Source organism: Lethenteron reissneri, chromosome 12 (genome assembly GCF_015708825.2).
Source record: "Lethenteron reissneri isolate LAM-NWPU_2019-01 chromosome 12, ASM1570882v1, whole genome shotgun sequence".
In the NCBI taxonomy this organism is placed as follows: Eukaryota; Metazoa; Chordata; class Hyperoartia; order Petromyzontiformes; family Petromyzontidae; genus Lethenteron; species Lethenteron reissneri.
The window spans coordinates 2,998,373-3,022,601 of NC_083790.1; the positions used below are offsets into that span (position 1 = coordinate 2,998,373).

General features: G+C 47.1%; 1 protein-coding gene across 2 annotated transcripts in view; it reads right to left on the reverse strand.

The window, feature by feature from the left end:
- Nucleotides 1-18,337: 18,337 nt before the first annotated feature.
- The window catches only part of OLFM2 (olfactomedin 2), a 97,097-nt gene continuing 91,205 nt past the window's right edge, over nucleotides 18,338-24,229 (reverse strand). Inside the window, exon 6 of one of the 2 annotated variants that reach the window (XM_061550441.1) lies at nucleotides 18,338-22,561. In XM_061550441.1, coding sequence (XP_061406425.1) covers nucleotides 21,872-22,561 — 690 coding nt within the window. In that variant the 3' untranslated portion in view covers nucleotides 18,338-21,871. The remainder of the gene's footprint in view (nucleotides 22,562-24,229) is intronic. The other variant, XM_061550442.1, reaches the window with a different exon arrangement.

Here is a 24,229-nt window from a genome sequence, read left to right on the forward strand (position 1 = left end):
ATAATGTTTCCGTCAATTGCTTCGGTATGAACGGCAGAAGAAATAACCGAGTGGAAAAGGTTGAATTCCACCGCCCGCGAGTCGGAGGTGCCATTTGATGAGCCTTTGTGACAGCCAACTCGGAGAAGTTGAACATGGGTCTTCCGCAAAAGGCAAGTGACTTGCAGGCGAGTGAGCTCGTGTCTGATCAGGAGCGGGGGGAGGGAGGGAGTTGATTTTAATTCACAACCTGTCCCGCTGCTCTGTTAAAGTTCCCGTCGTTTCTTTGAAACGTTTTTTTTTTAACCCACCAACATTAACCCAATGGAATACGCACCAAGTTGGGCCCTTATCCGTCAGCGTTATGGCCAAATAAACGAGCAGCAGTGGACAGGTAAATGCTACTCGGTGCTTAATTTCAGCTGGAATAATCTGGAACGCTGTTCCAGTAATTGTATTGGCACCCAACCAAATCCATCATTTTGTCCTTGTGATATGTATCATGTCATCATTGGATTACAGGCATATAAGGTGCAATAATAATTTAGGATTCTACTGGATGGGCATATCTTATACTCTCGTTGTAGTGCCTTACGCCAACAAACCCTATTGAGTGAGAAATGAAGCCCTGATGATATTCTTGTTGTTGTAGTCTAGCTTTACAACTGGGCGACAGCCCATTGAGACCGCACGTCTCTTTTTAAACGGTGACCCAAGTAACAAAAACAGATGTTAAAGAGCAGGCTCCCAAAAACTTTGCAAGGGAGCGATGGTGTGATGGCTCACAACATCACGGAATGAACTCGGCAACCCGAGCAGGATTCCCTGTCACGGCTAAACAACAGTGGCCTGTGATATCTCGTCAAGTCCTGGGCACCCGCCTCCATCAACCCGCCACTGACCAGTGTGGTGATGTATGGTCAATCATCATTTACGACAGACACGGCATGGCGAGACCATCCACAACATTATATTGTTCATGATGAAGTTTTTGGGTTAGATGGCGTTATTTACAAATGTGTCGTAACCCTCCACCACCCGACACGGCCAATCAGCAAACAAATGTGTCACGTTGACAAAAGACAAATAGTTCACTGCTTTAGCCCACCGGTGTGTTGAAGAGTGAAACCACAACATTTTCACATTTGTAAATAACGCGATCTAACCCAAAAACGATTATCATGAATACTATTGGTCGCGAAAGCCTACGTGTTAAACTGCATTATTTTGTTGTCAGAGTTCTGTGAGTTGTTATTCATATGATTGTTACTCAAAGCACCGTCCTTAAGACAATTGCATTCAGTTTGACATGGTCTCTCTTTTGCTGTGTCTAACGCTGCAGTTCCAAGCATGCAATACCTAACGAGTTGTCGGTTCGGTGAGATGTCACCAAGGAGATGCGTCTCCAACCACAGTAATTTCATCTCGCGACATCGCGACAGCCAGTCGCAATTGTTTCTTTTATTTCCTGCCAGTCCGCATTGTACCAGTTTCCCATTCGGTAGCTGCTCATGAGCTCTCGCTGATGCACACACCCTGTAACTCATCTACAAAGAAAGGGCATGTTTCTAGATTTGAAGCTTTCGTGACTGCAAGGATTCATACTCTTAGGTTTTTAGCGGTAAAGTGACGTAAAAAAATAATAATAGAAAAATAATAGAAATAAAATAATAAATCATTGTATTTATATTATTTTAATAATAAAAACAATAATAATAAAATAATAATAAATATAATAAGAAATAATAATAAAATATAAATAAAATAATAATAAAAAAATCCCCCTATAATTTTTCCTATTACTATTGATTATCATTTATTTTTATTATTTATTTTTCACCTACGTGACTTTACCGAAAAAACCTAAGAGTAAGGGCATTTTTGTTCTTTCCCTCTGTGACCACCTTTGCAATGGCACGAGGACAAAGCCCCCCCCACCTCGCTCTCGACTTAATATTTTAAAAGTCCCAACCGCGCGCATCTCTGTGCTTCGTCCCGCACTTTCAGCTTTTGTTCCGTTTCTTTTGTTTGTTTGTCAACGTCCGTGTTGACGCCTTCAGCGGAGTGGCTGCCAAGATGAGGGAATGCCACCCGACGATCGTTGCTTCGTAATGTCGCGAGAAATAGAGGCGGCCCGAATTGAACAGCGGATAGATCACGGCTGATGACGATCTCTCTGTAGCCACATCTGTTTAATAAGACAAAAACAACTTCCTCGGTGAAAAAAAACGCATGTGGCTTATTATTGGAACAGCCTTTTATGAAGGTGTTTGATGGACAACAAAAACAGATGCCTGAAAACAAGCAGTATGCCACTAATAAAGCGGTGTACGTGTACAAACAAAACGTTTACTCTTTGTACGCAAAGCTGCGTGCGTTTTACTTTTGCAAATGCGAGAATAACAACGCTAAAACATTTATTGAAGATGCAAACACAACCGCGGTTGGCTATGCTTGGTGCGAAATAAGTTCTCTCTCTATGTATCTCTGTGATATCTGTCTCTGCTTATATGTCTGTCTATATGTCTCTGGTTTTGTGTTTTATCTCTCTCTCAAATTTATCATTCTCAGGAAGAACGTAATCAACCAGGTAGGGTGTTGACTGTTATGTTATCCGACTCTCTGTTGTATTACATTACATTTCTAAGTATACTAGATTTGTGTTTCTATTTCATTTACACCTGATGATGATTGCTTGTGTTGTAATCGAAACGTCGTATGCTAGTATTTAATTTATTATTTTATCTTTATATGTGACTTTACCGAAAGAATCAAAGAGTAATACATGCAACTGGCAGGGCAGAAAAGTGTTGCAGTGCGTCGTGAACTGCATGAATCAATCATCCGGGTTCGACTCCTGTGATTCCTGTTTAGTTCTCTTGTGTTGGCCAGGGTTTAGTTGTCTTGTGTTGGCCATCTGGCGGAAGGAAGTGGAGGAGTTGTTTGACTATACTTCACCACGCCGGTCAGTGCAGATGATCGGGTACTTGTCCGCTTGCTGAGTATGCGACTCTCCGGCACGGGGTCTCAGGGCGACAACACCCACAGCCCTCTGCTTGGTTCTTTCGGTAAAGTCACGTAGAATGGAAATAATAAAAACAAAACATAATAAAATAATTCTCACGACGTTTCGCCCACAACGCAAGCAGCCGTCCTGTTCTTCACCTGAGGACGGCTGCTTGCGTTGTGGCCGAAACGTCGTGAGAATTGAATTTTATTATGTTTATTTTTATTATTTTATTATTTCCCTTTTACGTGACTTTACCGAAAGAACCAAGAAGATGAATCCCTGCAGTCACGAAAGCTTTAAATCTAAACCCACAGCCCTCTTTGCCCCGACAAGGCAGGAATGCGCGTGGAGTGTGATTGATAGGTAATTATCCATCGTTATATTTTTTTGTAAATGACGGCTTGTGTTTGGAACAAGTCGACGGTCTGACACATACACACCTCTGATTGGCTACGTAACGATGTGAAAGAAGTTCAAGGTATGCACCATCGCCATCCCAGCGAACACGATAAAAAAGTCCGTCCGAGTATATCTGACATCGTGGCATTTCATGAGCCCCCCCCCCACCCCATTGTCGAGAAAGGTGGGGGGGGGGGGTATAATTTATCACCCAATTGGCAGTCGTAATTTGTTGGCACGACGTGCCCAAGTAAGGAAGGGCACTTACGGCAGCGGTAATGGTTGGCCACATCTTCAAAGTTCTTTTCAAATGTACGTCCGGCATCGTGCAACCACACAGGCAGAACTATTCCGCCTGTGTGAATGTTAGCAATTTGTGAATCATGACTCTATTACAGCCATGAAATTGTTTCCTGGAATATTTAAATATTTCACGATTTGAAGCCATATCTTGCAATTTCCTGTTTTTTTTTCTTCTTCTATGTTTGGAATGGAATCGCCGGGGGAGTGGGGAACGAGGAGGAGGAGGCGGGGGGACCATCGTTTACCGAGTTCATCCCATCTTGCCACGGCCGTTTCATTTTGACGCGCAGGCTTCATTGGGCTAATTGAAATTTCATTACGCGAAAAAAAAAACACCTGGGAGGAATTCGCCGATGGGAAAGCCAATTAGAAATCGTTTTACGTACAAATAACTCGGAGAATAAAAAAAAAAACCCGTCCGAACTGTGTACACATGCGTGGAAGAGCTGATGACCTCAGCTCTATGCAGAGAGAGAGAGAGAGAGTGGCAGATTTAGTTGTTATCCTCTCAGATTGCAGTGAGCCCTTCAAACCTCTCCCGAGTGGCAGACCAGACGGCGGCCCGCCGCTCTGTATGCATGCCGGCGCGCGCACATTCCCCTAACCCTTTCACCCGCGGCCTCTTTGTCGTCGCATTTTTACCCGTGACCCGCCGCTAACGCACGCTATTGCCAATTAGTGCTGGCAACGGAGCCGAGGGCTAATATTGTTGCACGTGACCCTCTTTGCTGCGGCCCCCCCACCCCCATCAACCGACCAAACCAAAAAAAAACCCGACCGCCGCCTCTTCAGTCTCGTGGGATCAAAGCTGCGCGGATTATCGCGCGCGGCAGTCTCTGCTGATCGTCGTGTCGTCGCCACCGCCTCTGATGGCGTGGAAACGAGTCGAGGAGTTGGAACCAGGTGCGCCGCGGAAGACGAAGGAACGCTTCCCAAGATCGAAGGGGAGTTGCCATGCTGAGGTGGGAATGAAGGCGTTGAATAGCAAGTGCGGCTGGCGAGGGGGGCAGAGATCAGAATCAGAAGATGTATTTCTACCGGATGAATCCGATGAGCCATGAAGATCTTTTTCACACGTGTCCAGTCGGGGCGTGTAAGAAGGTTGCAACAGCAAAGAATACAAACGCATGATCGGAGTGCAAAGTTGAAGCAACGTAGACAAATCACCAAAACACATGCAAATAAAACTAAACCATCCCCATCCTATCAGACAAATCCCACTGAGCTATTAACTATTTTTTTCAAAAGCGACCTTAAAACCGTGACTTATCATTTTGGACATTTATAGCAGCAAAAAATAATTTAAATACTTTTAGTCAGAGCTCCGTCAACAGATGGTCTCTCGTTGGGCTTTAATTAGCAAACTGATTTATATCGAACAGTTCTGAGAAGGCGATGCGAAAAAACAACCCTTATCTTAAAAAAAGTAATATATATTTTGCACGCAAAAAAATCCCTACACGTAATCTGTACTGGAGGCAATGTCAGAGTCTTAAGAGATACGGTCACACTCCCCAGAAAATAAAAAAAATAAAACCATTTTTGTATTTGATGCCTTTAATCACAGCACTTGGTCGTGACACTTTATTATAAATATCTGATCTCGGGGCCAAATGGTAAGCAGGGAAGTTATGACGGGGACACTGTATCTGCCCGATGCGTTATTGTGCGCTCTTATTACAATAACGCGTCTTGCGATGCACACGGAACCGAGACGCGAGCGGGTAGAGCGACCATCATCATTCGCGCGCGCGCGCGCGCACGAAAATAAATCGCTAAGGTGTTTTCGCCGGGGCAATACATTCAGTTTACCTAATTGTTCTGCATAATTTATGATTGGAGCCATTACACCGTCATTCGTTCTGCCTCAGTCGTGTACCTTACGAATAACCGCATGTGCAATATTTCCCGTTTGCGGACAGCACTGCTTATTTGTGCTATATTTTATGCCGCAGCCAAGCCAGCAAATTACAACCTCGCTTCACCGCTGCGGATTCTTTTTTCTTCCTCCCCCCTTTTTTGTTTTACCCCTCTTCGACAAGCAGATATGGGGAGAAATTAAATTTAGTTGCACCGCTGTGTGATAATGTATGTCATGAATGTTGGCAGTCGCAATGGCCCGTGCGTGTAGTTTTTTTTGTAATGCTGGCTGGCGAATGAGCGAGCTTGCGAGTGAGCATGGTGGCCCATGGAGAGACAGAGACGTGGATTGTCCTTTTGAGCAATGCGGCTGTTCATAATTAATACCGCCCGTGCTCATCGCAGAATGCCCCCCGCCGAGTGGTGGATGTGCGGACACTTAGCTCGGAGCTTTCGCGTCGTTTTTTAATCCCTTGTTTTTTCTTGGATATTCCCTAAAGCCACCCAGCGTTTATTTCAGGGTTTCTCAGACGCCCAGTCCTCGCGACGCACCACGCTACCTCTTTCTGAGTTTACAGATTTACACAGATTTACTTCCCATAAAAAAAAAACTCGTTTCACGCTGCACGCGCCCGATGATTGTTCGACAGGTCCCACCTGATGCGCTAAGCTATCGACGCTGGCTGCGCCACATGGAACACGTGCACACGCACACTAAGACCTCGATCTTAATTCGAATCGGTTATATTAACGCAGGCCTCGTCAATTGCTTAGCGCGTCACCTGGAAGGTGTTTAACAATCATCGGACACGTACGACGTAAATTGGTGAACGCGGAAAGACGTCGGGTGAGGGGTCGTGAGAACTGTGGTCTGAGAAACACGGAATATTTTTTCAAGGTTCCCCAACACCCTCAACCCTGCCACCTTCCACCGACGGGAGGGTCGGGGTCGCACATTTTTTTTCTGTAGCTCAGCCCCGGACGGCTCCTGCTGAAATTAAACTCAGCATCCACCGGTCCGGAACCAATGCCGAAGGGTTCAATTTACTAGAGCAATCTTCTTGTTGCTGTATTGAGACAGCTGGTTAGAGTTTAATTGTGCAAAGAGATAAAATAACTTTTGAATTAAATATACATTTATTTATTTTATTTATCTAATGTGATCGTGATAGCGATGATGATTAAATGCATAAATGCGAGGGCGTTTTTAATTTAATTTTCCACAACAACTCCATAAATTACCAAATGTTCAGCAATTGAATTTAGGGCTTTTATTTTTATTACTATTATTAGACCTGGTCATAACATTTACGAGGCAATTGCCATCATTTGGTAATCTATGTGTGCTGCATATTTATAAATATCACACGCGAGATGTAAGGCTATTCCATAAAGCATCATTAAAAGCTAATTTGGCCGTGTAGAATGAAGCATGCGCGCATTAAATTTTCAGATGCCTGCAGATCTTCGTGGTTTGCCGTACATTATTCATCGCATTCCCTTGTTTAGTGCAGAATGACTCCATCACGGGGCAAAAAGGGCTTTCATCACGCACGGTAATTGCGCACGCCGTGTCAGACGAGAGTGCTGACGTCCAGGTGATCAATTAACGGTAATCTTCCTGCAGCACTGCCTACTCCGGTCAGGTATTCAACTTGAATTTTGGTCGAAAAAAACATTTGGTTGAGAGATGTTTTTTTCTCTCTCATAACCGTTATTGCCACGTGTGTGTATGTTTCCACCCCCCCCCCCCCATCCGCTTTCACCGCCACCACCACCACCACCACCCCACTGTCGCTCCCCCCGATGGGGGACAAAAGCCTGCGCTGGAAATCAGAACCTGGGCCCATCGATCGCCGCAAAGCTGCCGGCTTATGGCGCCTGCCTATCTCTGTAATCCGGACGAGAAAGCCAACGATAATTGGCCTGCCGGTTTCCCCCCTCCCTCCATCCCTCCCTCACTTTTTTTCCTCTTCTACAAAAGTGTCGCCTAATTCCATGCACGAGAAATCCGATACGCCGCGGGCGCGTGACTCGTCAGAGAGAGGCGCGCGCGTGGCGAAGAGTGGCACAAGATCGAGGTGGCTTGCATCAACATTCCTGTGGCGGAGAGTGTCTCACGCCCGCTCTCTCCTTCGCCTCGTCCTTCTCGCTGATTGTCCCTCTTACTCGATCGGTCTCGCCGTCTCGCCTCACGAACCGCACCTCCACCAACCCACAGACCCTCCCACCGTCGCTCACTCCATCTTCTTACTCCCCCCGGTGTCTGCCTTGCGATGACTTTGTAAATTGACCTGGCACGCACCATCATCTTCGCCTCTCGCTCTTCCGTCTTTTCCCCTCCCCTCCTCCCACCCGGCTCCCGTCTCCGTAACAGGATAAAATAACCATCGAGAAAAATAAATACATGGTGTGTGTACGTGTGTGGTGAACTTCTTTTAGCACCGTGCGTTGCCAACCGTGCTAATCGGAGAACGAACGAAAGTGAGATTTTACAGAAGAGTTAAGTGATACATGCACAATTACGACTGTGCAGCATTGTACGGCATCGCCACAACCCGTTCAATGTGTTTCTTTTTTTTTCCGCACGAAGGAGACAAATCAGCTTGTAGTCACGTGGTGGGGGGGGGGGGGCTGCCCAGGTTAAACGGAGGCCCTGGTGTAGCACAAGTGGTGAATGTTTGAATGTTCTGCTGGGGGGGGGGGGGCGCTGACATTCATGACTATTATGTTTGTATGTTGAACTTATTTCGCACCGTAAGTTATCAACCGTGCTAACATCTCTCTCTCTCTCTCGCACTCCCCGCGACTCTGATGTCCAGACGCGTGGGACATTTTGTCCCACCTGATTTTTTTTACCTTCCACCTACTGCCACGGATAAATAAACGTGCACAACTTTACACGCAAACACCCCTTCCACCCCCCACCAACCCTTCACTTGCTATTTCTGATAAAAACACATTTTCCGTACTCGGCACTCGTCCGCGTAGAAGCCAGATCATCATCATCATCATGATCCATGGGCAGATAGACCGTAGGTGTCCACTGTACATTTGTTTCCACTTTCCTCTGTCTTGTTGCCAATATGATCAAGCAGTGCAGCCTATAGGAACACATACATACATAAATCATAAAATTCTCAAAGGATGGAGAGGCCTCTCCATCACAATGCTCGGTCATAGCTGTTGATTTTTTTTTCTTTTGTTGGACCTATTCTTCAGCACGCTGGTGAGTGTGTGGGTTGGTGAGGGTTCATGGTCAAGGCGGGGCGGTTTGCGGCAGAGAGAGAGGAGAGGAGGGCCAAGACGGGTTCACAAATCACTCCACTGATGTTTCGCCACTCCACAAATATCACACTACACCCTCTCCCTCCGCCGTGGTCGCGTGGATTTTTTTTTCTTTCTCCAGGTCCTCCGGTTTTCCCCTCTACATTTGGACACATACATTGAGATTGTTTACGTTCTTTTGGTGCTATAAATGTCCAAATTATGGGCCACTTTTGTTGAGCTATCATTTGTGGCCGGTTTCTTTTGAAAAATAAGCTAATGCCTCGGTGGGCTTTGCCTGGTTATGATGGGGATGGTTTAGTTTAATTTGTATTGGTTTGGGAGGGATCTGCGTTGAGTTTGTTGTTGGGATATCCTGGACATCTGTGAAAAAGAGCTCTTTAGCTCATCAGGATTTGTTGCAGTATAAATAAATCTTCTGACTCTGAACTCTGGCCGCGGGGTTCACAAGCCATCACCCGGCATTCGTCTCGGTGCAGCGTCTTAAAGGAATATACAGGGTGGAAGATTCCTTGAAGATGCTCCAGATGTCTTGTGACTCACCCCCCCACCACCCCCTCAAATTAATTTCTACAAACCAATTTTTTTAAAGTCACGTTTCATTAAAACAAAATTGAATATGCAAAGGAAAAAAATAATTTCTGGGTCAATTAATTTTTGGAGGGGGGGGGGGGGGTCACAAGACATCTCAACCACCCTGTAGTGTGCGAAGTTCTCGATTGGTTCTGTTTATGAGTGCGGGGTATGGAGGGAGGGGGGCCTTGCCGAGATATTAAAGCGCCCGGGGTGCAAGGCTCGCACGAAGGACTGTCCGGACAATAGCGGCGACGCTTGTAATTAATCCGAGGCACTTTGGGGGGATTTAGGCGAACAATAGGGGGGCTTGAATGGCATCCGCAACAATCCCGCGGCACAAATCTCATTAGTGACAGCATAATCAGTTACTTAATGAGCGATTGGACGAACCGGCGGGGGGGAGGAGGGGAGGGGTTAAGACGGAGCTCCACCGTCCGTTAATTCCCCCGACGTGTCCTGCCTGAATTACCACAACAGGGACTCTTTGCTCTCCTAATCCCTCGGTGGTGGCGCCTTCGTTTGCCAACGCCGCTCCTTGCAGTGGTTCACGGTTCGAAACCCAGTGGCCGCCATAGTTAATTCTACGGGCGTGTTAACGGCCAGGTATAGAGTGGGCGGCTCGCAATTGGGACGTTGCTAGTTCAAATCCTGATTGGGGGTTGACCCGGCTACATCACCACACCAACCTCGAACGTGCCGCGGTGGCGAGATGTTAACTCCCTCGCCTGCTATGCAGGCGGTCGTTGGGTTCGATCCCGAACCTGACGCGCGCTATATATTTGGAGTTTGCGTGTCTCTCTCCCCGCGATCGCGTGCATTTGTCTCCGAGTCCTCCAGTTGTGTCCCTCCTCATTTAGAATCTACACGCGTTTTGAGCATTTGTCTGCTATACATTTCCACAGATAAGACATTCCGTTGAGCTATCATTTGTGGCCAGGTCGCTTCTGAAAAAGAGCTAAACAGCTCAGTGGGCCTTACCTGGTAAAATAAAAACAATGTTTAGATGGTTTAAGATTGATTGAATGAGTACCATCTTGCTATAATCACGAGTGGTTGTCCGATGGCAAAGGAACTCCCTGGCTCAGCACTGTAAAAAGGAGATGAAAACCCGCTATCAGTTATCGCTTTGAGCAGGAAATAAATAATAATGTTTTTGGTATTAACTGAAAACATGCACCAACCTGCTGCACAGTGGGCCTTAAACATCCCGTGAAGGTCACGTGTGGCGGTGTCACGGCCCAAAAGTGCCACAGTTGAAATATTACGCTCGGCTACGTAATCCATGATACAGGTTTTTTTTTGGGTTAGATCGCGTAAATATCAATGTGTCGTTAAACCCGCTACCACACGACACAGCCAGTAAATACATTGTAAATGTTGTGGATTTAATCTCCAACACACCAGTGTGCTGTGCTAGAAACGAATTGGCATGTTCTGTTTAATGACACAGTTATATTTAGATTTAAAGCTTTCGTGACTGCAGGGATTCATCTTCTTGGTTCTTTCGGTAAAGTAACGTAGAAGGGAAATAATAAAATAATAATAAAACATAATAAAATACAATTCTCACGACGTTACGGCCACAACGCAAGCAGCCGTCCTCAGGTGAAGAACAGGACGGCTGCTTGCGTTGTGGCCGAAACGTCGTGAGAATTGTATTTTATTATGTTTTATTTTTATTATTTTATTATTTCCCTTCTACGTGACTTTACCGAAAGAACCAAGAAGACACAGTTATATTTACGCGATCTAACAAAAAAAACTGTTATGGATGATAATGGTCGCGAAAGCTTACGTGTTAATTGGCTGCATAAGGTGATCTGATTGGGACGCCACATGGCAACCTACTGTGAAATTTCTGGAGGCACTCCTAGTTGGTGAAACATGAGTCGAATTCGGTCTCTGTGTGAGTCTGTTGGGTCTCCGTGTGAGTTTCTGGGTCTCTCTGTGTCTCTGGGTATCTGTGCCTATGGATCTCTATGCAAGTGTATCACTCTGCGACTATGGTCTCTGCGTGAGTCTGTGGATCTCTGCGTGAGTCTATGGGTCTCTGTGTGAGTCTATGGGTCTCTGTGTGAGACTCCGGGCATCTATGTAGGCTCACGTCGCAATTGTTCTGTAAAGCTTGCAAGGTATAAACATTGCAGCACCTTTGTGACAGCCTTGCATGGGCTATGAGAATTACCACATGTACTATGATTGGTTGATGTGCTTACAAACCAATGGCAGCTTGCAGCCTTCATCGATGCAAGTTAAGGAGGAGGCACAAATGCATATTAACACAATGTCCCGCACAAGCAGCAGTTGACAAGAGCATGGCGTATCAGCCACGTCTGCTTGAAAGACCAGGCCATTTGTTAATATGCCTCAGGTTAAATAAATATGCCACGCAGATTAAATAAGGTAACACGATAAAGGTGCAGGCCTGCAACGCCTCGCTCCAGCCACTGCTGGTCGAAGGGGCCTGCTGATCTATAGAGGGAGCTCTAGAGAGCCTCCTCTAGAGAGTATTTGGCCTACTCTTCCACACTGGAATGGTTAGGAGGGCCCACACTCTGCTGCACCACACGCGAGCTGCCGATAAATTTAACCGTTGGGTGCATTCATATTACAATGCCAAGCGGCCATTGGGGAATTTTTGTTAGAAACTTGCAACGTTGTTTCAACCGCCGCGCCGGGAGGTCGAATTGACCGGCGAACTCCGAATTGCGAGTCAAGGTGTGTCGAGAAACACCCCCGTACACTGCAGGAGGATCCTATCTCACAGACAGGAGTAGCCGTCTCGTACATTTGGCATCCGTGCCGTGCCCGTTTGCGCTCGGTAGGCGATGAAAGAGCCGCTGTGTTTCACAGACACAGCCCGCCAGCAGTTTTTAACACGTAACTTTTCGCGATAGATAATATCAATAATTATAAATGTCGTGGGGTTTACTCACCAACACACCGGTGTGCTGAACTAGTGACTAATTGGCTTTCATAATAGAGTTTTTTTTGGGTTAGATGGCGTAAATATATGAGTGTGTCGTTAAAACCCACCACCACCCCACACAGCCAACTAGTAAGGGTTGCCACGTAAGCGGAACATGCCAATTCGTCACTAGTACAGCACTAGTGTGTAGTGTATAGTGTAGTGTATAGTGTAGTATACTAGTACAGCACACCGGTGTGTTGGAGAGCCAAGCTACAACATTTACAATCTGAGTACGACGTTTCGCCAGTAATTACAACGATCTTCATCAGGCGACAGCCAGATTTGTGGAGAAGTCCACCTGTTTCGTTCCTTATATCGAGGCGTAGACGTGGTGACCACGCTTCTGCGCTCTTGCACAATGTGGGGGGGGGGGGGGGTATTACTGAGGCAACGTACATTATGCACGTGCATTATACGAGCCATTTGATCTTGTCCTTCCTGTATATTGTGTGTATTAAAATAGTCGTACGAACGGTAATCCCGATTGAAGTATGCTGCCTTTCATAGGCATGCAGTTAAATAATGTATTATTTGGTAATTCGCTTCCATGCAGCACTAAGGCGGTAGCTATTCGAAGGGTTAAACTAAATTGTATTTCTTTCAATTTCGATAGATTATCTAATTAGTTTGCCAGGAGTAGCTAGTTTTGCACAGAACTTCAACATTATCAAAATCATATTCTTTGGTTCTTTCATGTAAAGTCACGCAGATTGAAAACAACAAACTAAAAAATAAAAAAACAAAAACTCACGACGTTTGGATCGCAACACAAGCGGTCGTCGTCAGGCGGAGAGAAAAGGGGGGCAGGCCTCCAACTGCAGCTGTTTCTGAAGACTTGGAATGTTCGTAGCCCAAGTGTCAGAAGGAGTGGGCACAGGAGCCGCGGCGCAGCATGAATGAGCGTCTTGATAAGAGCAGATTTCTGTTACGAAGTGATGGCGCGACTCTGCATTCAGATAGGCGTCAGTGTGCATTTTTTTCGGTAAACGCTGTGTTATTTTACAATTTCTACCCCGTCTGAGCAGAATATCCAGAAATGGTAGAGTTCTGTCAGCTTCCACTTCCATGGTGAACTGGATGGATGGGTTTTGCGAGTTGAGATGATTTAGAAATTCGTTCAGTGTATCTTTGCCGTGTGGCCAGACAACCAATGTGTCATCCACATATCTAAACCAAGCAGATGACTTTAGTGTGCTTGAAGCTATTGCTTTTGTTTCAAAATATTCCACGTACAAATTCGCTATCACAGGAGACAAAGGAGAGCCCATTGCTGCTCCTTCCTTTTGTTTATAGAAGTCACCTTTGCACAATAAGTTGGTGTTCTTTAGACAGTGTTCAGCTAGTCGTGGGGTATCTTTGGCTAAACCTTTGTTTGTTACCAGAGAGTCGAGTAATTTAATTGACTCGTTGACCGGAACCCTCGTGAACAGAGAAGTCACATCAAAACTTATGATAATATTATTAGGGTTAAGTTTAATATGTGTAATTATATTAACGAGATATTAATAGTTTTTTTATGAAATAATACGTCCTAACGGTGTAGGGGTGTATTTGTTTCGTTACGTATTGTGCTCATTTGTACGTGGCAGAGCCTATTGTGCTAACTGTGGGTCTTAAAGGGCAGTATACTTCAATAGGGATTACCGTTGGTACGGCTATTTTAATACACAATAGACAGGAAGGACAAGATCAAATGGCTCGTATAATGCATAATGTACGTTTGACTCAGAATCCCCCCCCCCCCCCCCACATTATGCAAGAGCACAGAAGCGTGGTCACCACATCTTCGCCTCTATATAAGGAACGAAACAGGTGGACTTCTCCACAAATCTGGCTGTCGCCTGATGAAGCTAGTTGTCATTACTGGCGAAACGTCGTACTCAGATTGTAAATGTTGTGGCTTGGCTCTCCAACACACCGGTGTGCTGTACTAGTGACGAATTGCCACGTTCTGTTTACGTGACAACCCTTACTAGTTGGCTGTGTCGGGTGGTGGTGGGTTTAACGAAACATTTATATATGTTTACGCGATCTAACCCCCCCAAAAAACCTCTATTATGGATGATATTGGTCGCGAAAGCCTACTACGTGTTAAACTGGCATGCGTTGTTTACGTGACAAACTTACTAATTGGCTGTGTCGGGTGGTGGCGGGTTTAAGGACGTAATTATATTTACGCGATGTAAACCAAAAAAAACCACACTCTTATTATGAATCTTTTTCGAAACTTTGCAAATTTGGACCGTGGCACCAGCGCAAAATGAACGAACTAATTTCGACTGAAGTCACGGGGATTTCTCGCACCCACTGTGGTTAAAAGTCAGGACGGCCTGCCTCGGGACTCGAACCGCAAACCTCCGCCACCAGCGGCGAACGCGCCTCCACTGGGACATATTCCACGTCCACAGAATGCACGGCGATTGTACACGGATGGTCCAGATGTCTTGGGACCCCCCCCGCCCATCCCACCCCCATCCCACCCCCATCCCACCCCCATCCCACCCCAATTAATTGAACCCTAACATTGTTTGTTTGCCTTTGCATATTAATTTCTGCTTTAAATAAACGTTGCTTAAAAAAAAGACAAATTACGTTTTAGAGAATTAAATGGGGCTCACATGACATCTGGACCACCCCCTGTAGGTGAGTCGTTGCAGAGCCCTCTTCTCTCGGCAATGAAAGTGTATGCAAGATGATAGCGCAGCCCTACCCTGAAGTGATCTCATGCTGTCCTCTCCATCTGCCCCACGCTGCCTCGTGACGTCTACAGAAGCGGTGGAGTCGGGCAGGGGGGGGGGGGGAGACGCATGGCTCCAAACTGGGCAGGATACAAACCCCACTTTTGTTTTTTTCCAATCTCGGGTAACGCGTGCAGGTGGCTTAATTGATCATTGCAATATGAAGGCGACGTGCGGTGATGAGTGAATCAGGCCTGGGTTCCAATTACGGTAAGCCTCCGGGGAAGCTGCATGGGCTTCGTTCGCCCGTCTGGAGAAGGAGTTGATGATGATGATGATGATGACAAAGAATCCACTGCCAGCATATTCCAGTTTTTTTTTCATGGATCCCTATGTGAGTCCATGGGAATTTGTGTTCGCTTATGGATCTGTGTGTGGGCAAATGGGTTAACGTATGGCTGTCTATGTGAGTCTGTGGGTCTCCATCTGAGAAAGCATTGATCATTGAAGCCACGGCCATCACACTCCACTGACTCAATGTATCCGCCAGACAGTGGGGAAACCTGAAGGCAAAGGAATTTGTAGCCTCCTCAACCTTGTGCTGGGCAGCAACACTGAGACGTAGCTCTTGTGAGTGGACAAGCCCAGGGTGACCCCAGTGACCCTGAAGACATGCGGGGTGCCAGGGATGCTTTTGCCTGGAGGTAGAGCAGCAGCCTCCCTCTCGGCGCCACTCAATGGACGAGTGGGGGGCTCAGTGAGTGGCCTCTGGTCCAAGTGGGGAGCAGACGTGTCGCAGTTAGCGCTCCGAACCCGGCGACCCGAGTTTGATTCCCCGTCACGGCCAACACTGGCGATAATTATCTGAACCGGTGCTGGGTCTCTCCAAGGTCGACTCAGCCTCGAGTACCTGGTATGGTGTATTAAAACATCGCCACTGGGGAGACAAAGGCGGCCGGGCGTGGTGTTGTCTACCCACACCCTCGTGTGCCGTGCGGCGTTCATAGTTGTTCGCCAACATCACTTTCCGCCAACACTCTGATAGTACGGGTCATCGGGTTCATAGTGCAGCGCGCTAACCGCTGCGCCACCGCTCCCTCCTCACACACTCACACACTCGCCCGGCGGAGCGTGCGCCACAAATCACCGCGCAGGAAGTAGCAAAGACAAAAGTTTGAGTTTATTTGAACCTTAAATTCCGCAGACGGACGATGCTACTAAGTCTCTAAAGCGTTCGGGAAATGCGGATGTCGGTGACGGTTTGTAATCCAGCTAAAGCTAGGATGAGTTTGGTCCATTCATAGACAGTATCACATGCTTAAACAGGCTGCATTTTCACTTTGTACACATTGCCAGTTAGAATACGAAAACACAAACAAACGAAAAAATGGTCACCGTTTAAAGAGACACTGCATATTTCGTTTAAGTGGTAATGGTTATTTATTTACAAGTGCACACTTGTTTGTGCCATTGCGAATGTCTGGCCGTGCCCTCTTGCGGGACTCTGTTGGGCAGTTGGAAACCGAAGACGGGCCTACCGGTTTACTTTCTGGAGATGGCGTTCGGCCTGCTTGTGTATACTGGATATCTGCGAGGAAGAGCTTCAAGAAAACGAATTCCATGAGTTTTGAACGTTTTAGCGCCAATCGTGTCACCGGGCGATCGTAAATAATGTTTTATTTTAGGTGGCATATCTCTCGACTGAAATTGACGATTTCGTTGCCGTTTGCGTGAAGATGCGCAAGGGGCGAGAGTTTAGTTTGCTTTGCTTTGCTCCGTCGGTTGAGAAAAAAAAGATGCTTCGATGATCGAAACTAACATGCATTTCTATTTTGACCTTATGGGATTGCTCCGTTTTGCCAATGCGTTGGCCTCGCATACAGAGAGTGTAATAAAAATGTTTTACGTACACAGTGTCTCTTTAATGCATACACGTCCACGTAATTCATTCACACGCAGTACTCAAAACTCATTCATTCCGCGTTTGACTTTGAAACGGAAGGTTATCTAAAACAGTATTGCCACCAAAGCAAAGTATTCCGTGTATTTGCAATAATTTAATTACCTAGCTCTAAATTTAATAAAATCGTTCTTCTAAACAATATTAACCTGCTTTAGGATGTCCTTGAAAAAAATGTATTCTTTTCACTCCCCACTCTGTCCTTTACCCAATAACCTTGAGAAATTACACCGTTAATAATTAATAGCAAAACAGGAGTGGGATGTCCAATAGGGATATATATATATATTTTCTCTCTTGCCATTTAGTTTGCCCGGGATAAAGACGTCTTGCTGCGAAGGAAAGGTCATTTTTTTCCTTGGATTTAATGTGGCGTTCATCATTTGCGATTGCGGATTTACGCGTTTTGTGACTTCCTAATATGCGTGTTACTGTACGTTTGTTGCTGAGATTGTTGTCAACGTATTTGGTTTGAACTTTGCAATGTGGCCATTGCCAGTGTAATTGACATTTCGACCATGCTATTGTTCAGAGGAAATTCGGCAATTAGAGGCTGAGTTTTTCTATCTCTCTCGATTTTCAACATCCGAACAACGAAGACGATGGATTTATCTACGGTTTAAAATTCATGATCGTGATTGAATCGTAAAATCGACACGGTGACTTTTAAGTTTACTGTAAGCACGTGCGTACTTTTAAATGACAACAATGCCGAGTAGCTACATGTACAATTATTTAAGGTGTGACGTTCTCATTCATGTACCAGATGTGGTCACCCATCCTATCCACAGCCAAAAACAATCATATTTTTGAAATATAATTTAAGATTCGAATACAAATTTGGAATTCAGAGCCTAATATTTTATAACTCTGCGTTGTGGCGAAATATATATCATCCCTATTATCACCCGTGATCAATCTATTGCTGGATGAAGGCCTCCCGACGGCACGTATCGGCACGTGTGCACGGTCACCCCCAAAAAGTGAGCACAGAGGGGGAAATAAAGGCTCCTGTCGATACAAAACCATTATAATCATCATCGTCATTGAAAAATCCTATATTGGAAAAGTGCTATGAGTAGGCATCTTTACGTACACAGAGAATGAGATGAGCAAACCCTCTCTGCTCTTTGACGATCGTGGAAAAACAAAACATAGACTCAAAGGCGAACAAAAAACTCATGAATATAAAAAATGTGGCCTTTTGTCTATCGTGCCTGCCACTTGATCAATAACATAGACCACCCTCCATCCTCTCACTCCCCTCTCTCTCTCCCCGCCTCCCACCCACCCAACAACCTCCCTCCCTCCGCCCAACGCCACACCCGTCAATCCCTAAATTGAGCCATCATCAACTGAGCAAACATTCCGTAAAGAACAGCCTGCCTGGGTCGCGAGGCTGTCCCGCTCTCTGGGTTCCCGAGAGAAGGTGTAAACTGCCACTTTCGCCGTCAATCCCGGTGTCCAATGTGTTTGTGGTCTGTCTTGGCCTGGTTGCGTTGGGGAAACTTGCATACTGCGTCTACCCGAATTCGATGCATTTCATCAGTCGGGGGATGAGAACACCGACATTGATTTCAGATTGCGATGGGTGGCATACACGAGTGGGGACCATCTCTCGCTCTCTCGCTCCTTAAATATCCCAAAATGCGAGTGGCGTTGTTGTCAGAATGTATTCCGAATGTTTGCTTTATTGGAGTTAAGAAGATATGATGTTTTACACAATATTGCTGACTGCCAAAGTATGATTTTCTACAAATGCGATAAACTGCACACGTCGGAGCTAATATTATTAAACTATGCAGTAAAAAATAAACATAAAGATAAATTTTTGCACTCATCGAAACAGCCGAAAATTGGAGCCGTTTTAAATCCCCTCGGGATTTATCGGGGCGGTATTTCGGAGTGCCCTATACGCTCGGGGTAATGGCTGCATTGGGCGATTTATTTATGTATTTCCGTAATCATCGCGGGACAATAAACCCTGCCTGCGTAACGTTTGGTCTATCCCGTGGGAAACGTTGGGATTCCTCATCGCAGCACGGCCGAGCATTTGTACGTGGCAGCACCAGTGGTCCCAATGTGATCCCCTAGCGTTGTTTTTGTTTACGGTTTGCTTGTTGTTGTTGTTATTGTTGGTGCCACATCGCTCGTATTAGGGGCAGTAATTGACCCCAGGCCACGTGTGTGGACGCGTTGATCACGCGTCGGAATAACCGCGCTCAACGTCGCTCCTCCACCGTGTGCCAGGAGGTCTCTCGCTCCGTGGCCGTGGTCAGAGGAGGGGTGTTGGGTAGAGAGAAAAAAAAATACTTCAACCCAGGGTCAACATTTTTTCGTTACCATCCAACTTTGATTATAGCTTAATATTTTTTGTTATGCATGATGTTGGCTTCATATGTCACTCCCTAAAAGAGTCTCTTTTCTTATTCCCCCCCCCAATAACTTGCTTTATTACTTATATTTACAGAGCATCCGCACGTATAATAAACCTCCACACAACCAACGTGTTTTGAAGGTCTCTTTTTTCTTTCTTTCAAATTCAAATGACCCCAAAATAACTGAGGAACCTTCTCGCAAGACGACGTGGAGCGATGTCGGAATGCGGCTACACTGCTACACTCACTCCCCCGCTCCACCTCCTCTCCGCCATCCTACTCCCTCCAACTCCGCCACTAATCTGGGGCTTTCCGGGGAGATCCTCATCATCGATGGATTCGGGGCGACGTCACCGCCACCACCGTGCGGTTTGACCGCCGCCGGTGGCATCAAGCCGTCCTTCTCAATACACTCTTACGGCCACCACCCGGCTCCACCGTGCTTGCTTGCTTGTGGCTCGTGACGCCGTGGATGTCTGTGGCAGCGTCTCATTGTAGATGTGCCCGCGTGTGTGTGCGTGTGCACACGCGTGTGCGTGCGTGCGTGCAAATCCGCTGAGTTGCGAGAGCTCCTCCGGAGTGACAGCAACACATCTTGGTAAAAGGGGTTTCGCCATCGAATCAGAATGTTTATATCTTCTGGAGGAATCTGGTAAGCTATAATGCTCTTTTTCACAGATGTCCAATAAGAACGATTTATTTGACCAATTAAGGCCCACTGAGCTATGCAGCTTTTTTTCAGAAGTGACCTGGCCACAAATGATAGCTCAACGAAGTGCCTTATCACGTGGAAATTTATATCAGGAGCCAAATACTCTAAACGCGTGTTCTTTCTAAATGTGTAGGGAAAGAACCGCAGGAGCCGGAGAAGAATCCACGCCACCACGGGGAGAACACGCAAACTCCAAATATACAATAGGCGTCAGGGTCAGGATCGAGCCCATGCCTCCTGCATACCAGGCGAGGCAGATAACATCTCGCCACCGTGGACTTCACAACAGCATCAGCGCGGCGATTCTTTGTATACACGTTGAACTTCTTTCACACCGTACGTAGCCAACTGTGCTAATCGGAGAGGCGGGATCTTCCGTCTGTGGAACCGGCCACCCTGCAGATCTGTTGCCGTTTGAAACTGGAAACTGCCACATTCCCCAAAGGGCTCCACCGCTCGGCGAGCTGCGGCACCGGCGGCGTCGGTGACGGTGATGACTTCCGCGTCTCCGGCCTTACGAAATTTCCCCGGACGGGTTTCCTCGCGAGGTCGGAGCTGAACGGCCCGGAGGTCGGAGCTCGCAGAGCCGATCGCTTGGTGGGTTGTGGGAACAAAGCATAGCGAGCGTCGCGCCAATTTTGTTTCATTAACCAACGAACACACGCAAAAAAAAAAAAAACGAGTTATATATTGTCACGCGCACACAATGAAAGGGGTTGTCAGCAGGGACCGCGTATATCCTAATTGAAAGTGAACTCAAGACGTCGAAGGCGAGATCCGAGCGTCGCCACGCCACGAATCCCTGACGGCTCCTCCGTCTATCACCGAGCATATGACGTGAACTGTGATCTAAGGACGATTTACGCCAAATGTTGATATTTTCACTCAAGATTGGCTGCTTTTGTATTGCCGTTTTTTCGTTTGTACTTTGCCAATTAAGAAAACTGGACGAAGGAGGAAGACAAACCTTCATCTTACAAGTAAAAAATGAATATTTACATCTTAACGCACAGATTCCGTGTTTGCGAGAAGGGTGACTGAGAAACACACTTTGTCGCGGCATTAAAAACAAAGGGGTGGATAAAGGCAGAAACAATATCATCCTGCAGAGTGTAATTACACAGGGGCTTCGATGCAAGTGGGGATTCAACGTTTTTTTGTCGTCGTGTTTGATGGGCGAGTGGAAGCAAAGGGCCACTTGCTCCGTCACGAAGGGATTATTGCCACGTTCCCCGTTTTGTGTCGGTGTGCGGGGATGGATCGGGACCTCGACGGGCGGTGGGCGAGAGTTCGGAGCGAGAACGCAAACATCGGAAACGTTCCTCCGCTCGGTGGCTCCCCGTCCTGCTCTCGATGTGACAACCGTCGTCGGTGGAGCAGCTTTCGTCGTCGTTGATGCACTTTTGTTCCTTCTCTCTCTCTCTCTCTCTCCCGCGTGGATTCAGTCTCACAGATTGTCCGACCCACGCAATGTTGTATTCTTTTCCACTGCGTTTCTTCTTCACGGTCTCTGCGATCGCTCTGCCCGACGTCGTCGTTCCTAACTCGGCTCCTCGCTCCCTTTACAAATTCAGCCGCTCCGATCGTCCCACTTCACGCGTCGCCGTTCTCTCGCTCGCTCCCCTTGCTGAATGAGTCGACGCGCCCCCCACCCACCCCACTCCCCCCCCCCCTCCCATACCCCGCCCCCCGTCCCCCGCCACTTCCCGCCGCCGCTCCCCCCCCCCGCCCGAAACCCGCGGCACCTCCGTGCTCACTCACACGTTGTTGTTTGTGGCGCTGCTGGTGGCCACGATGTGAAAGAGCGTGACGTTGTAGAGCACCTGGTGGCCATTGTTCCAGGCGTAGAGGGCGCGGTCGCGCGGGTTGTAGTCCAGCATGGAGATGTGCGAGTACATGTTGTGGAAGGGGATGTCCACGTACTCGTACGTGCTCGAGTTGGTGCTGTACGTGTAGTAGACCTTGGCGCCGGCCATGTGCGAGTTGGTCACGTACAGCTTGCCGCAGATCATGAACGCCTCGCCGGCGCTCCGCTTCGGGTAGCCCGTGTCCCACGAACGGATCAGCTCCAGCGTGTTGGGGTTCAGCTTGCCTACGACGATGTTGCCCGCGTTCTGGTTGGTCGAGTAGACGGCCCAGAGGCCGTTCTCGTCCACCATGAGGTCGATGTCGGTGTGGCCGCCCCACGAGTAGGGGAAGATGTTGTTGTAGCCGGCCTTGTCGAGGACGCGCTGCATCAGGATGGTGCGCGTGGTCAGGCAGTAGCGCACGATCATGTTGCTCTGGTACTTGTTGAAGTAGAGAGACCCGTTGAACACCACCTGGCCCGTGCCGGCCCACGGGTGCGGCAGGCGGTGCAGCACGAAGGTGTCGCTCGTGGCGAACTCCGCCATGGAGCGGTACTCGCGCACCGAGCGCGTGTTCAGGTAGCTGTCCATGTACCACACCTGTGTGTGTGTGGGGCGGGGTGGAGAGGGGAGGGGTGAAAGGGGTGAAAGGGGGAGATGGGGTCACGCGAGGGGTCACGCGAGGGGTCACGCGAGGGGTCACGCGAGGGGTCACGCGAGGGGTGGGTCCGCATCACCAGTGATTCGAACGCAGGGGGGATGGACAGGACCAGTGACGAATGTTGGGAGGTGCCTCCTGGATCGGTCCGCAGTGCTGCAAGGTTGGCTGTCACCCTAAATGGAACCTTGGGGCACCATGGTAGTGAGATGTTAACTCCAACGCCTGGCATGCAGGAGGTCGTGGGTTCGATCCCGACATTGACCCCCTGCTGTATATTTGGAGTGTTCTTGTCTCTCCCCGTGGTCACGTGGAATTTTATCCAAGGTTCTCTGGGTTTTCCCTCCACATTTAGATACGTGCGTCGAGGATATTTGGCTGCTATAAGTTTCCACGTGATTAGCCACTCCGTTGAGCTATCATTTGTGGCCAGGACGCTTCTGAAAAAAAAAACATAGTTACGTGGGGCTTTCCTGGCAAAATAAAAATAGTAGTTGAAATCGTATAAATATTCAAGGATTTCATATTTGCGCCATTCTCCCCGAACAGTATCCCCTGCGAATATTAAGTGGTCGCTTTATTTTGAAAAATTACCCGCAAATTACTCAATTGGGAATTACATGCTGCGATCACCCCCCCCCCCCCCCCCAACCGTCAAACGGCTACAGACTTTGCGTGACATCCAGCGCCGCCGCGATAGCCTCGTGTTACGGGAATTGCGGCGTGAATGCTAAAAGTGTGCAATTATTATTGTGAAGCAGAGGAGAGCATCCTTGCAAATAGGGCTTGAAGTTCACTCATTGTCAGCATCTGACCGTCAATGTGGCTGTAATAACATTTCCATTCCACAGGGGCCACTTAAGCAGAAACCGGGAGAATGACCTCATACTCTCTCGTGATAAATATAACGTGAATTAACGAGTATTAGTTTGCCTTGGACAACAGTTAATCCTTCAACATGAATTCGTACGAGCTCTTGTTCGAGATGTAGGATACGTGTCTTGTTGGTGCCACTTGATATTTTGAAACGTATTGCTCAGCGACAGCATTTTTGACTTGGGAAAGAAATCGATGTACAATATCGAGCGGCGAATTTGCAACAAGAAAAAATTGGATTCTGCAAAACTCTTGTGCCTCATTTTAATGGGTGCCCCAAATGTATTTTTCAATTATCATGCTTCAACATTTCTCTGCTGCGTCTGGCGTTACTTAGAAAACATGTTAATATCCACATCATTGTTTCTGCGTTTGGTGCTTGCTATACTTGAAATTATAATTTACAATTAGCACTTAGCAACGCTGCTTCCCCCACCACCCCTACCCACCAGCCACACCCCTCCCCAAATTCAAGAATTATATTGGATTCATTTATTCGGATAGTTTTACTTTTGTTCAATTTTCTGGTTTAATGACAAACGGCTTAATGAGAGTCCCGATTGCGTAGCAAAAACATGTGGGGAAATAATTATCGTCAGTCACTTGGCGGCATGTGGGAATCAGTTTAAAGTCGTCATCTGACCTAAAATTAATAATAATAAAAAAATGGGTACATCCTCAACGAAATGTCTAACAAACAGATGGGAAAATTCTCACATGAGCTCACACGGACT